At 41.5% G+C, this 15,972-nt stretch overlaps 1 protein-coding gene across 2 annotated transcripts in view; it reads right to left on the bottom strand.

Moving 5' to 3' along the window:
• The window catches only part of Prdm10 (PR/SET domain 10), a 143,836-nt gene that overhangs the window by 18,878 nt on the left and 108,986 nt on the right, over positions 1-15,972 (bottom strand). For both annotated transcript variants that reach the window (XM_017802922.2, XM_029555542.1), the window contains exons 14-20: positions 12,392-12,571; positions 11,320-11,430; positions 9,486-9,686; positions 8,514-8,657; positions 7,951-8,121; positions 6,476-6,616; positions 5,246-5,429 (exon numbers count right to left, since the gene is read on the bottom strand). In XM_017802922.2, the coding sequence (XP_017658411.1) occupies positions 5,246-5,429; positions 6,476-6,616; positions 7,951-8,121; positions 8,514-8,657; positions 9,486-9,686; positions 11,320-11,430; positions 12,392-12,571 (1,132 nt within the window). The remainder of the gene's footprint in view (positions 1-5,245; positions 5,430-6,475; positions 6,617-7,950; positions 8,122-8,513; positions 8,658-9,485; positions 9,687-11,319; positions 11,431-12,391; positions 12,572-15,972) is intronic.

Genomic DNA, 15,972 nt, shown 5'->3' with positions numbered 1-15,972 from the left:
GCTATGGGAGGGTGCCATCTGGGAAGTGGGTGTATAGTTGAATAAGATGGTTTGGGATGTTCTGTGTGATACACACACACACATACACACGCACCAAAATCAAGTTAAAAAATGTATTATATTTGAGGAGGAAGCATGGAAATTTATGTCGTGCTAATTAGTAGAAGTGATAAACATTACCATTGAAATGTACCCCATGACTTTATAGACATACACAGGCACCAAGGATCCAAGTGCAACCGATTATGACTAGTAATAATCAGATACATATGGATTAGAGATGCATGCGCCAACATCTCAGTGTTAGTAGCAAAAACAATGAGTCCTTCTGCAAGGAACAATATATTCTAAAATGAAATGGAGATCTTTTTTAAAGATTAAAAACTCATTCAATTTTATGTCTTACAGGGCTTATACTGAGTTCAATACTGTATAACTGTATTAATTCAACTGTGAACCTAGAAACTTGCACCCACTTGTGAAAGAGATGTGCTCTTGCTCTGGAGTGTGTTACTGAATATGTTAAAGCTGTAGTGAAATGCTTCTTCTAATCATGTAGTTATTAAATACAACTTACTATTTTGAAAATTGGCAAATAAAAGTGATAAATCAGGCATTAAAGTATTTACTTTGCATTTCCTATTCAAAGTATTCTGAATAACTTTGTAATTAAGATAATTTTTCTTTTCTTTGTTTGCTTGTTTGAAACAGGACTTTACTGTGTAGCCCTCAATGGCCTGCAGTCTTCTTGGCTCTGGCTGCCAGCTGCTAAGATTAAAGGTGTATAGCACACATCAGCACAACTTTTTTTCTTTATAGAATTTTTTGACCTAATCCATGAGTAAGAACAACAGAATCAGAGTATCACAACTTTGTGAAATATAATAAAATGGAGCTAAGGAACAAACATCAGAGGCTCCTAACATCACAGGAAGATCAGCAATGAGAATCTTGGGAGAAAGAACAGAACCTGACTCTGACCAAGCCTCTCTATATAATCACCTATCTATAGGAAATAAATGGAAGCAAATATGTCAAGTGACACAAGGATGCCATCAGCAAAATCCAGAATGAGTAGACTGCAGAACACATGACCCAGTTTCTTCAACAGAGAAACAGCAGCTGAAAGGGGAAAGCAAGCACATGTGAACTCCAAAGGCACACACAATGAGCTGCAATGAATGGCCTTTATTTGGAACCTGATTTGAACAATTAGAACATCTTCTCAGTCACAGAAATATGAATACTGACTAGGTATTTGAACTATATTTGAAGGCATTAAACAATTACTGTCATTTATCTTTAGGCTGGATAATACTGTGATAATGTATTTGTTTGTTTTTTGAGACAGGGTCTCACTATGCAACTCTGACTGGCCTGGAACTCACTATGTGAATAGGTTAGCTTCGAACTCACAGAGATCCACCTACCTGCCTCTGCCTCCCAAGTGCTGGGATTAAAGGCAGGTGCCACTATGCCATGCCCAGTCTGTGATAATGTAGTTTTTTTTTTAATACTTTATTATTTTTATGTGTGAGTATATTGCCTATGTGTATATAAGTACACCCATGTTGTGCAATGCCCACAGATGTCAGAAGAGGGTGTTGGATTCCCTGGAACCGGAGTTAAGGATGGTTGTTAGCCTCAATATGGGTGCTGGGAATTGAACCCAGGTCCTCTGCATGAGCAGCCCATGCTCTTAACCACTGAGCCATCTCTCCAGCCTGATAATGTAGTTTTTAAAACCAGTCTTTTGGGCTAGGGATGTAGCTCAGTGGTAGAGCATATGCTTAGCATGTTCAAGGCCCTGGGTTTGATCCTGAGCACCAAAAAAAACAAACAAAAAAAGTCTTTTTTTTTTTTTTTAAATTTTCTTTTCTTTTCTGGTGTTTTGTTGTGTGTGTTACAAATGTATCCAGGTATGCATAGCATGCATATACATGCGTAGGCCAGAGGAGGACAACAAGATGTCCTCCTCTATCACTCTCGGCCTTATTCCCTTGTGACAGAGTCTCTCACTGAACCAGAAACTCGTCTTTCTACTAGGCTGGCTGGCTGGTGTACTCAGCTGGTGATCAGACTGTCTCCACCCCTCAACTGAAGTTAAAGACATTCAAGGCTTTTTCAGGGCTGGAGAGATGGCTCAGCAGTTAAGAACACTAACTGTTCTTTCAGAAGACCGGGGTTCAAATTCCAGCACCCACATGGCAGCTAACACCCGTCCGTAACTCCAATTCCAGGGGATCCAACAGCCTCTTTTGTCTTCCACGGGCATTGCACGACACAGGTGCACTTACCTACATGCAGGCAATACATGCATACACATAAAATAAAAGTAATAAATAAAATATTTTAAAAAAGACATTCAAGGCTTTTTACATGGGTGTTGGGGATTCAAACTCAGAACCTCACACTTGCGCAGCAAGTGCTCTTAACCAGTTGAGTCATCTCACTACCCTATTCCACCCTTTTTTTTGAGACAGGGTTTCAAGCAGCTCAGGTTGGCCTCAAACTTGGTATGTACCCTTAGATGACTTTGAACATATGAAATCTGATCCTCCTGCCTCCATCTCCCATGTGCTAGGATTTTAGATGTGCACCACCACACCATACTCACTCTTTTCATTTTTAGATACATCATAAAATGTTTATGGCAAAATGATACGATGGGTCAATTACCCAGCCAGGGTATGGGAAAGAATGATGGGGAAGGGTAAGACAAGGCTGGGCAAAAGCTGGTAATAAAGGGCACAGAGGGGTCATTATAGTATTCTCTTTACTGTGCATAATTCTAGAATTTCTTCCTAGTGGATCATTTCAGTTCCAGAATCTTCTTTTCATATTATAATGCTAGCTCACATTATTCTTACTGTAATTATCTCCATCATTTCACTTTCTTAAGCTGAATAACCGTCTATTTTCTAGGATTCTACTGTTATTTACTATGAGTAAAAGAGTCTTCCCCTGACCAAAACCCAGAATTAGTCTTCACTGTAGAGTTTACACTGCATTTCATGATAAACATATAAAATCTAGCCAAGGATGGCTATAACAAAGATAGGACCCATATAAACCAATCAGATCAAAGCTGGACGTGGTACTGCACGCCTGTAATCCCAGTACTTAGGAGGCAGATCTGTGAGTTCAAGGCCAGCCACCAGAAGTTCTAAGGCTACAGAGTGAGACTCTATCTCAAAAGGAGAAGAGGAAGAGAGGGAGAAGGAAGAGGATCATACTTTCCTTCTCAGCTTAGTTCTCCTACTTGCTGTTCCTGAGGTCTGTTACTTGGATCCTGATCCTTCCCCATCTGCAGTAATAAACATTTTGCACTTGCCAACCTGTACCGAAGTATCTCATCTCACCTGTTATATAGCTATTCCCTCCAGGGAGAAAGGAGGAAGGCTCACAAGACTGTAAGAAAAAGAAGCCAAAGAATCTTACTAGCGCAGGAAGCTCATGAAATTTACTAGGTTTGGGAAGCTTTGAAGTTAAGACTCCAGAAAAGTTAGAAAAGCAGTAAACAACTGCAGAACAGAGAAGCCGTCTCCTATGGAGTTAACTGCAAATCTGGCAAGAATGCCCCAGGGATGTTGCTTTTGCTGGGGGCGGGGGGCTTTTTGGCGGTGAAACTGCCTTTGAGTCAGCCAATATACCTGTAAGGCACACCTCATCTGCACTCCTGTAGGTATTCCCAATAAACTCACTGTGAGGTTCACCAAGCCAGGCTTGGGTGGAATCATTTCTTTGGTCTATTAGTGCCCTATCTTAGTGAACGGACATTTGTTCACATCTCCCCTGAAAATGTCACAAAACACAGCTGGCCCCTGAACAGAGACAGACCGAACCAGAGATGAGTTGGGGAGGAACAGTTGTATCACCCTTGCAATGGGCAATGAGTCATGCAACTATGGCTGAACTACGAGAGGGTGCTGAATCTGTAGGAGTAATTCCAATATGGCTATCTTTCTCCATCTTGTATGGGATGGTGTGCTTCTTTGCTATAATGGCAACTACATGCTGTCTGCAATGGATAAGATATGTAACCAAGGCCAAGCTGTCTGAGAGCACTGCATTTGTGGGGAGAATCCCAGGGTGACAATCTTCCTCTATGTGGTTTGGAGTGGTATGTCTTGATGATGAATGGAGTATACCACACAAATATGGTGATGTCCCCCAAAGAGAGAATAGATTAGAGAATATACTGAGGTCCCTGAAAGTAGCATGTTTGGAATGAAATCACAAGCTCCCACAGAGCCAGTTGCAAGCTATGTAGGGAGCTCCAGGTCTTGCGGCTTATCACCCATGCTGAGACGGAATTTTGGTGATACAGTTGCCTTTTAATCACACATCTGCCTATAACTCCTCACAAATTCTCCTGCAGATAATCCCAACAAACCCATTGGTTCACTAAGCTAGTCTTGGGTGGACAGAAGTCTATTAATGTCTCCCCAAGAAAAGTTTCAAATCATCAACCAACTGTCTACCAACTCTGACCTCTGACAGTCAACCTGTTCTAGAGCATAAATTCCAAGGTTCCCAGAAATACTATTCATATATATCCACCTCTGCTAGATGATGATCTCTGTGCCATTAAAAGAGATAGTATGGTGAGAGTTGTTTAGAGTGTAAGCTCTGGGGCCAGAGTGCCTGGATTCCAATCTTCTATTGACTAGTTATATCTTTTAGACAAGTTATTGTGTCTAAATTGCCTTATCTATAAAATGTAAAAAAACCCATTGTACATATCTCATAGGTTGCTGGGAACACATTGTGATATACTAGCTTAAAATCATTCCTGCTACACAGTAAGATCTTAATGAAGTCAGCTAACATTATCATTGTGTGATTTACTAATATTAATGTCATTATTAATCTTTACATTGCCACAGCCAAGCACAGTAATTGGTTGTGCTTGGCATTTAATGAGGACCTGGATTTGCTTTCCAATACAAAGGAAAAATTATTTGTAGAAGGGCTGAGACATTACCATCATCAATTGTACTGCTTAAGCCACTACTTTACCTTCCTCCTAACATGCCTAACATCTCTGAAAATACATCAGAATGGCATTCTGAGATCAAAACACTGCTTTGAATTTGGTTATGAAACTCACTCAAATACATATACCATAGAGTATTGAAGATGGCTTGCTGATACTTCAGTCCCAAAATCTATTATAAAGTGGATGGAATTAAATCATATGGCTAGAGCTCTCCCACCCATGAGCTGTCCCCCTTGTGCTTACAATAACCACGGAAGGAATTCCAAGCATTTGGGAGGTATGTGTGTTGTACGGAGGAGTTCTGCTGCTGTTGCTGCGGCTGCTGCTGCAGAGCCTGACCTTGTGTGGAAGAACTGCCTTGGATATGGGAGGGGCTGAGCCCCTGCTGTGCCTGCTGAGCAGAGGGGCTCAATGGTTGCCCAGCTACCTAGGGAGAAAGAGAAAACAAAAGGTGGAAATTATGAATTTGACTCACAAATAACTGAAGAAAATAAAGCAGAATTTAAGGCTGAAAGTATAATTGCTAAAGTAATAAGATTTTAAATAAGAAAAGAATTAATGAAAAGCAATCATAACTCTGAAACTCTAATTTTTTTTCAAAGGACTACCTGCAAAGATGTCAAAACAATGTCAATAAACTTTCTAGAAAGATAAACAAGGAAAAGTATAATTATTTATGTTATCTAAGGCTAAAAAAAAAGAGGTGAAATAACTTGTCCCTGTCACAAAGGAAACCTAGAACACACATGGAAAACACACCCTAGAAGTCATGACTTCCACTGAGCTACACTGGCCACTCCACCCTGAGTAGAGCTAAGCACAGTGCATATCAGCCATGGAGAAGCATACGCCTGACTCCATGATAAATCCATACTCCACTGTCTGCCATTCAAGGCATTGTCCAATTCCTAACTATCCTTTCTAATTCTTTCCAAATATCATCTCCTGTTCCTCACAGAATAGCAGTTTCTTATAAATGTGCTGTCATTTCTCACTTTCTTTACTCAAAATTTATTTAGATCATAATGCCTTCCCCACCTATTGTGCAAAAACTGTACCCTTCCTTCAAGACCTAGTTCAAAGACTAAAGGACAGAAATATTTTTAGTCCCTGCTAAACAAAATTGTTTTCTCCTCTGAACTTCCAGATCTCTCTCTATATGAAAATGACAGACTCAATCACTAATACAAAACTCCACAGTCATTGTTCCAAGCCATAGAAGCAATTTAGTTATTGCCCTTAGAAAAGGAAGGGGGTTGTTTTTCTAGGCTATTGTATCACAGAGTTCTGCTAGGAAGCTAGTAACTTAATACAAGTCTGTCTACAATAACAATACAAAAAGTGAAACAAATGTAAATACTGATAAAGTCCAAATATAGTGATGTCATCTTAGTAGTCAAGCATAACACGTTTACTGCTGTTATGGCCTCTGATGCCACCTTAACACTCTGCATAATCTATAGAGAAATGTACCTGGGATGACGATGGGGCTGCATTAGTGGGCTCTGTGACCTGGATGTGCTGCACCTGGATGGCATGCTGTGTGTATGTCTGAGGATCATGGAGCTGGCCAACATCCACTGTAGACTGCTGAGACTGGTGGGGGGAAGTGGCCTGGAGGAAGAAAAGACCAGGTTCCAGAACAAGCACATATTGATCGAGGTTAAAAGAAATGCTTTCAGAGAAGAAGTTCACTTAAAAACAAAATCCCAGGCCGGGCGTTGTGGCACGCTCCTTTAATCCCAGCACTTGGGAGGCAGAGGCAGGTGGATCTTTGTGAGTTTGAGGCCAGGCTCATATACATAGTGAGTTCCAGGACAGCTGGGGCTACAAGGAGACCCTGTCTCAAAAAGACAAAAAAAAAAAAAAAAATCCCTTGGGAGGCTGAAACTGGAGAGAGATTTTGAATGTGAGACCAGCCAGGGCTATGTAGTGAGATTTTTGTCTGCAAAATATAAATCAAGTAAGGAATAGTCAATAACACTAGGAACTACCAATGTCCATGCATTTAAAATTGTATCGATTTAAATTTTTTTCAATATTTAATTTATTACTTTTATTTCATGTGTATGGGTGCATTGCCTGCATGTATATAAGTGCATCCATGTTGTGCAAAGCCTAAGGAGATCAGAAGAAGGCATTGGATTCCCTGGAGTTAGCTGCTATAGGGGTGGAGGGAATTAAGCCTGGGTCCTCTAAAGATCAGCCAGTGCTCTTAACTGCTGAGCCATCTCTCCAGCCCCTTGATTTTAAATTTTTGAGACCAAATTATTTGAAAGTGACAAAGTTCATTTCTGTCTTAAGCATACTTCTTTCTAGCACAACTAAAGGAAACAAAAGATCCAGTAGACATCTTTCTTTTAGCTCCCTAATGAATAAGAACGAGTTGTTTGTTATCTGGCAGAGGAATAACCATCTGTAACTCCAGTTCCAGGGGATCCAATACTCTCTTCTGGTCTCCAAGGATACCAGACACATACATGGTACACAAACATGCAGGTAAAATACTCATAAACATAAAATAAAAATAATAAATATTTTTTAAAAAGAAAAGAAGTTGACATGAAGACTCGATCAAAATTATTCTTTTTAACTTCTCACTGGAATAAGTTATTCAATGCCTATGTAGGCATTTATCAAACTGGCACATTATGAAGAAGTCAACCAGGTTACTAAAGGACAAGATTCAGAAGCAGCTCAGGGAGAGGTGCCACTGAACTGCACAGGATGGCTGTGTATACCGAAGCCTAGCTCTCCTTACTACAGTAAAAAGCTTACTGGGTCCAGCGCCATCATGTGGAGACAGTGTTTCACTAATGCTCAAGACTCAACTTCTGAGCAGCTATACCTCAGGCAGAGTCAAGGATACTTTTGTTGACTGATACTACCATCTTGGCTAATGGAAACATAGCATTCATAAAGGTAAAAAGCAATAAATATCATACTACCGGAGCCACCTGCACCACTTGAAGCTGTATATGCTGAGGTTGCTGGAGACCAGATGCAGACTGAGACACAGGGATATACTGAATCCTTTGGTAGTCCCCCTGTGGTGTTCGGTAATCTGTTGTTAAGGTTTGGGACAGTTCTGTCATTGCTTGGGTTAGCAGATCTGTTGTCTAGAAAAATCATAAAACATTAGTTGGTTACAAAACTGTATGTAGCAATCTCAGTATTCTTAAATCCTACTAAAATTTAGTTTTATACACTGGTGGATCATAGAACTACAAACTGGCCCTGAGATCCTGTCTCTGAGCCAGCAGATCTGCTCTAGAGGTTCTGATACCATCACAGTGAAAGACAACATTAAAAATTTCTCTTTCCTCCTTTGGTAGGAGGGCTTTCGAAAGCACTGATGAGGATACCCAGTCATAAACACAGTGCCTTACGTAGCACGCCAAGGATAAGTGGCCCCATCTCTAGCCAATTAACATGATTGGCATGGCTTTAGTGTTTAGAAAGAGGATGAGCACTAACAGGAATGAAACACTCTTCCTAGTCACCCACTTACCACTACAGTCTCTCCAGTGGCACTATCTGTCGTCAAGACAGCTGGTGTGGCACTGATCACAGCTGTTGTCAGCGGTGTATGGATGGTGTTGGGGAGCTGGGCATATTCTGGATGTTTCTTTCGAATGTGTTGGACCATTTTGGTCTGAAAAATGAAGAAAAAGTTAAGCACAATTACTGGAGCTGAGGCAAGAAGGGTATACACTTAAGGCCAGCCTGAGCCATACATTCTCATGTGCAAATCCTCTAAAGGTTCTTAAAGTATTTTATTTTGTGCCTTTAAAAACTTCTTGTTGTTGTTTGCTTGAATAAAAAAAATCAGGCAGAATGCCTCGTGGATATTATCCCACCTACTTGGGAAGCTGAGGCAGAAAGATCACTTGAGTCTAGGAGTTTGAGTCTGACCTGGGAAACATACAGAGATCCTATCTCTTAAATTCAATTAAAAAAAAAAAAAATCAAAGCAACACTGGTAACATTTTCGAAGTGACTGCACTTCCAAGAGCAATACAAGTGTTTAAGTGGTGAAATAAGAAAGGAGGAAAAGGAAAAAAAAATTTACATGACCCTACACCACCAGACAGTATCCAAATATCTCATATTTATCCCCAATCCCCATGAATGCCTGCAGCAATCAGTCACTCTTTCCTCAGCAAAAATGAGCCTCTTTTCAAGATCTACCTACATAGTACTTCCTTAGGCCTGAGCTTATAAACCTTGAGCAAAGAACTTTCAAATATAAGTCCCTGAGCAGGCCAAGGGGAAGGAAAGTAGACTGGTATATGGTAGCAGTTTGGAGGTGTCCACAATATTTTCCTCCCATTCTTTGCTGCCATCCCTGCTTGTTGGTCTCTTTCAGTCCTCCCACCAATTCAGAAAACTACACAGGATACCTGGGTAAGAAGCCCTCTTCTATTAAGACTTCCTCATGTAAAGGTTTTGACACCAGACTGATCAGAAGCCAGAGCCATACCTTACTACTATACTGCTTGGAACAATGTGGGCAGCAGACAGGAGGGGTGGCAATGGTGCCCGTCAGCTGGGTGTGGGTGCTCAACATAGGGTCTGGCTCTCCAGGGCCAGCAGGACGAAGTTTCCGAATGCTTGGTGGGAGCTCAGCTCCTGGATGGTTCTTCAGAATATGGGCTTTACGCTTGCTGGCACTCTTATACACCTGCAAGTTCAAATACTTTGCGATGAAAGCAATCTACAATTCCACTTTATTACTTAAAGCAAAATAATTTCATTCTGAGGAAAGCAGAAAAATGCACTGATAGTGCCCCAAATAAAACAAATCAAAAAACAGTACATAGTGCACAGGCCTATAATCTCAGCAATCTGGAGTCTGCAGCAGGAGACTCTTGAGTTCAAGGCCATCCTGGGCTATGCACCGAGTTTAAGGCCAGTATGAACTACAGAGTGAGGCTCTTTCTTAGAAATAACAGGGGCTGCTGTGTGTAGTGGCCCATGCCTGCAATCCCAGATCTCAAGAGGCAGTGGCAAGATTGTCATTTCAAGACCAGTCTGAGAAACACAGTGAAACCCTGTCCTAAAAAACCCAGGGCTGTGGATGTAGCTCAGTGGTAGAGAACTTGCCTAGCAATGTACAAGGCCCTAGGTTTGATCCTACAATTATATATACATATATATAAATATATGTATGTATAAATATATATATACAGATAATGTGACTATAATATAAATTAGAATAAAATAAGAATGTAATACAGATATGCTAGGCAATTTCCTTGAATTTTCTGTATAAAAGGTAGTAACTTCACCCAAAAGTTATAAAGGTGTACAAGTAGAAGAATTTTTAAAAAGATTTTATTTATTATTATTATTATTTTTGGGGGTGTTTTTGAGACAGGGTCTCCCTGTAGTCCCAGCTGTCCTGGAACTCACTATGTAGACCAGGCTGGCCTTGAACTCACAAAGATCCACCTGCCTCTGCCTCCCAAGTGCTGGGATTAAAGGTGTGCACCACCACGCTGAGCTTATTATTTTTATGTGTATGAGTGTATTACCTGCATGTGTGTAAGTGCACCCATGTCGTGAAATGCCTGTGGAGGTCAGAAGAGTGTTGGATCCCCTGGAACTGGAATTATGGATTGTTGTTATCTGCTATGTGGGTGCTGGGAATTGAACCTGGATCCTCTGCAAGAGCAGCCAGTGCTTTTAACTGCTGAGCCATCTCTCCAACCCCAAGAATTTTTTTTTTTTTAATTTGATGTGTATGAGTGTTTTGCCTGCATGTATGTAAGTGCACCCATGTTATATAATGCCCATTGAGGACAGAAGAGGACATAGGATACCTTGGAACTGGAGTTACAGTTTTTAGCTACCATATGGGTGCTGGGAACTGAACCCAGGTCCTCTACAAGAGCAGTCAATGCTGTTAATCACTGAGCCATCTCGCCAGTCCCAGTTTTATTTATATTTATTTATGTGTATGTGTATGCAGCTGCTTTCTGTATGTGCACCATGTACATGTAGTGCCTGTTGAGGCCAGACGAGGTCATTGGATACCCTGGAGCTGGAGTTAAAGGCAGATCTGAGTCACCTGATGTGGGTGCTGGGACTCAATCTGGTTGCTATAAGGGGGCAGTAAGTACTCTTAACTGCCTAGCCCTCTCTCCAGTCCTTGGCTTACAGTGAGTCTGCCTTTGTAGCCTTTCTTGTTAAAATGGAAAACTACTGAAGGTAGAGTAGCTGCAACACCTTGGTAGACATCTCTAAGTGATTTATGAGTAGCTATGCTGGGCTCCCACATGGCAGCCCAGCCAGAAGGGAGGTTTTGCTTTTACCTTATCACAATACTGACAGAAGTAATCACGATTGGGTTTTATGATGGGTAGAGTTAACTCAGGCACCTCTTCTATCTTCATATCTGGATGTCTTTTTGATAAGTGATTTACCTAAAATGGAGAGAGAGAGAGAGAGATTATAAACAGGAGCTAAACAAATTTTCCTCGTAATGAGTGCCAGAAGTTGAAACTCTCTGAAGTGAAGGCTCAAAACAGAAAGGCCTTTGCCCAGAGCCAGCATTATGAGACACAAGGGACAACAGTGTCAACAGTCACTGTTAACAGTTCACAATAATTCATTCAGCAAATAAGTGAAGGAGAGGTGGTCATCAATAGGCTGAAAGAATGACTGGTAGAAAAAGGAAAATGGCCTAGCGTGGGTTTCTCTGGTGAACTTTCCTGATGCAAACCTGGCTCTCATTATTCAATGGCCTTACTGAGAGTACTGAATAGAATACAAAGCAGGGGTCTGAGTTTTAAACACTATGACTTTCTAGCTCTTAGCAGAAATATATTCTTTAACTATACTGGCCAGAGTAAGCTGAACACAATGAACTGCCCTGATGCCTCCGCTAACCTGGAACCATATTCCCTGTTTTGATGGGCAGTCTCTTCCTATCACTGTTTCCTAACAGGAAAAAGAGGCACTAATGGAAAACAGTAAGAGGGAGGTAAAGACCCCACCAAAAAGATATTCAATAACTGAGAGGGTAGAAATAAAATAAGACCAAAGAGACCAAACTGAAGAAAAACAAAGCTCACAAAGAAAAATGGTAGAGGCCTAGGAAGGCAGCACAGTGGTAGAGCATATGCTGATAGGTGCAGGCTCTGGGTATCATATGAGCACAAGAAGGGGAGGAAAAAAGGGTACAAACATTTTCTTTTTAAGAGGTCACTGAAAAAGTGGTTCAGAAGGGCAAAGGGAGACAGCAAAATTCCAACAGAGGGCTACTTGCTTATTTCTGCCCCTAGCCACTAACTGGCCCATAGACAAATTTAACTTGGTAAGCCTCATCCCCACTGATTGGAAGAGGTGGATCTGGAGGCAGGAACCTGCTTATTCAGCACTGACCAGCATGCCTCGCCGCCGGAAGCCCATCATGCACAAACGGCACTTGAATGTGAAGCTGTCGTAGTCTGTGGATGTGATGCGTGGTTTGAAGGTCTTGGAGCGGCTGATGCGGTCAGCTTTCTTGGCCTCCCTCTCAGGGTTATGCATCCTTTGCATGTGCTCCCGGAGTTTGTCTTTTCGCTATTGGAGAGATTTTTTTTTTTAAAGGAATAGAAAAAAATTAATTGAAAGGCTCATTTAAAAAACCAACACATGGAGCCCACCAATCTCTGTTGCTGGAGTGCTGGGACATTCCTATAAATCAATGGCTGGAATCACTGCTCAAACAGCAAACAAGTGCCTATCAGTTGTCTTGGTTTGATACAGACCATTAAATGTGAATGACAGTCCCACAGGCGTGGTGGCTCATGCCTACAATCTTAGCACTCAGAAGTCTACTCAGGAGGGTCACAGCATGTTGAGACATTGAGGCCTGCATGAGCTGTGGAGCGAGATCTTATCTCAAAAATGAAAGCAAACAAACAAAAATCAGCTGAACATGAAGGCATATGCCTTTAATACCAGGACTTGGGAGGTATAAGTAGGCAGATCTCTATGAGCTTGAGGCCAGCCTGATCTACATAGTGAGTGCCAGGCCACCAGTGCTATATAGTATGACCCTGTCTCAAAGCAAACAACAACAAAACTGTATATATGAATGGTACATATCAGGTTCTTGCTTTTTTCTTTGGTATTTTTGAGACAGGGTCTCCCTGTAGCCCCAGCTGGCCTGGAACTCGCTATGTAGACCAGGCTATCCTTGAACTCACAGAGCTCCACCTGCCTCTGCCTCCTGAATGCTGGGATTAAAGGCATGCGCCACCATGCCTGGCTATGTATTGGTTTTTTAAAATAATTTTTATGCGTATGGGTGTTTTGCCTGCATGTATACACATCACCTGTGTGCCTGGTGCGTATGGAGGCCAGAATAAGGCACTGGATCCCCCAGAACTAGAATTACAGTTAGTTATAAGCTACCATGTGGGTGCTAGGAACAAAATCCACATCCTCTGCAAGAACAGCAAGTGCTCTTAACCACTGAGTCATTTCTCCAGCTTATTTATTTATTTATTATTTTAAATTTTGAGACAGGTTCTCGCTATTTAGTCCTGGTTGACCTGTAGACCAGGCTGGCCTCAAACTTACAGAGATCAGCCTGTCTCTGCCTGCCAAATTCTGGCAAGCACCACCACACCTGGTTTCATTATTTTTATTTTGGTATTGTGTGTGTGTGTGTGTGTGTGTGTGTCTGTGTGTGCATGTATGCCAAGTTTCTGCAGGTGCCCATGGAGGCTAGAAGATGGTGTCAGCTCCCTTGGAGCTGGAGTTACAGGCAGCTGTGAGCCACCCAATATGGGTGCTGGGAAACAACCTTAGTTCCTCTGGAAGAGTAGCCACTGTTCTTAACCACTGAGTCATCTCTCTAGCCTCTATATTTGTTTTTGAAAAGAAAATCTTTGCACTTATGTAGAAGAGAACAAAGGTATGTTGAATAAGTTTGGTATTGAGGACTATATAACAAATTGATAATGATAAGTAATATTGGATTTACAGACATGTTACTCAATTCCCACAGAATTTAACAATGATTTTCTTATAAATATCAAGTAAATTTAAGTAAAATTCTATTATATAATGGATTACAAATCTCTTGCTTATGGATTTAGAAGTTCAATTAAACTGGGGCTGGAGAGATGGCTTAGTGGTTAAGAACACTGGTTGCTCTTGCAGAAGACCTGGATTTGGTTCCCAGCACCCATATGGCAGCTAACAACCATCTGTTGCTCCAGTTCCAGGAGATCTGATGCCCTCTTCTGACCTCTGTAGGCATTGTAAGACCTATGTAAGGCATGGGTACACCTACAGACATGCACACAAAATACTCATACACAAAAAGTAAAAACAAGTAAATCAAAAAATTTAAGTTCAAGTAAACTATAGGTAAAGCATGTAGCCTAGCCCATAAGTTCTTTTTTTTCCTTTCTTTATTTGAGACAAGGTTTCCTTATGTTGCAGAGGCTAACCCCAAAATCCTAGGCTCAAGCGCTTTTCCCATCTCAGCCTCTGAGTTTCTGGAACCATAGGCACACACCACTGCACCTGGCTTTGGTCCTACTTTGACAATCTAGTGATCCATGCTAGTGTCAGTCCATGAGAGGGAGGATGAAGCAGAGCACATCCCAAATTAAAAAAAAAAAAAAATTTTAATGCCAGGCTGGAGAGATGGCTCAGTGGTTAAGAGCACTGACTGCTCTTGCAGAAGACCTGGGTTCAATTCCCACATGGCGAATAACAACTCCAGTTCCAGGGGATCAACGCCCTCTTCTGACCTCTGTGGACATTGTATGATAGGGTGCACTTACATACTTGCAGGCAATATACTCACACACATAAAATAAAAATAATAAATAAAAAATATTTTAAAATGCCAACTATCTTATCCAATAAGGTTCTCTGCTTTTGGCAAAGTGATTAAACTGTTATTAGTGTTGGAAGAATTTTAGATCCTTCTATATGACTACTTCTTCCCTATCTTTTAGAAAGGGACTTTCTTCAGTCACTTCGGTCTTCAACACATTTATTCAACAAACTGCTCCTTGAGTGCCAACCAAGCATCAGGAGCCACAGTACCCCTCACCTCCTATCTCTGCTAAGGTGGGTACAGCTGCTCTCTCTTCTTGTTACACCTGCCCTCATACCTGAGGCACACTGGAGAGAATACTCAGTTTCTCAATCTGCAGTAAAAATCTGGGTTAAGAGCACCGTCTTTAACAACAGTATTTGTCCAGATAAACAATAAAGCTTCACTGCCTTTCTACTCTTTATGGATCACCAGTATTCCTTAATTTCCTTCCATATAATCCCTGTAAACAGAACAATTCACTTTAACTGCATCATTTCCTAAGTCTCAAGGTCTTCCACGAATACTATATCATGCCATGCATGCAGTGATAAGACACATATTTGATGTTAAATTTTCATAAGGCCTTTCTATCCTAACATCAAAACCTCTTCAGCACCCCCACTCTCAGTCCTGCTGCCCACATCTAGCTCCTTGACATCAGCAACATTCTCAAATATCCAGCCACCCGAGCCACAGGTCTCAAGTTCCTCACTTTCTAACCTTTCACACTCATCCACATCAAAATTCTTCCTCACGCATCTGTCTTCTACCTACAGCCTCTGCCTGAGTTTAGGCACAGCTCCAAAAGGCCTCTGGCTCCCTTCACCAGAGTCAAATTGTTCAACCTATCTCTCTGGCTCTAATTCATCAGTGACTTCTCCCACACGCTTCATCCACTCACATCCCACCATCTATCTCCTGAGTCCCCACTGCACCCTCTGCATAGTGTTTCCCTGCCTCCCTCATTCCTCATCCTCTCCTTTATCTAGCTGGCAAACTCTTCCTATCTCTGAGTAAATTAAAAACTGTCACCTTGGGGCTGGAGAGATGGCTCAGCGGTTAAGAACACCAGCTGTTCTTGCAGAAGACCCAGGTTCGAATCCCAGCACCTACATGGCAGCTAACAACTGTCTGTAAC

This window comes from Nannospalax galili, unplaced genomic scaffold (genome assembly GCF_000622305.1).
Source record: "Nannospalax galili isolate Female #2095 unplaced genomic scaffold, S.galili_v1.0 scaffold6, whole genome shotgun sequence".
NCBI lineage: Eukaryota > Metazoa > Chordata > Mammalia > Rodentia > Spalacidae > Nannospalax > Nannospalax galili.
Note: the sequence above shows the minus strand (reverse complement) of the source record. Positions and strands in the feature narration are given on the sequence as shown.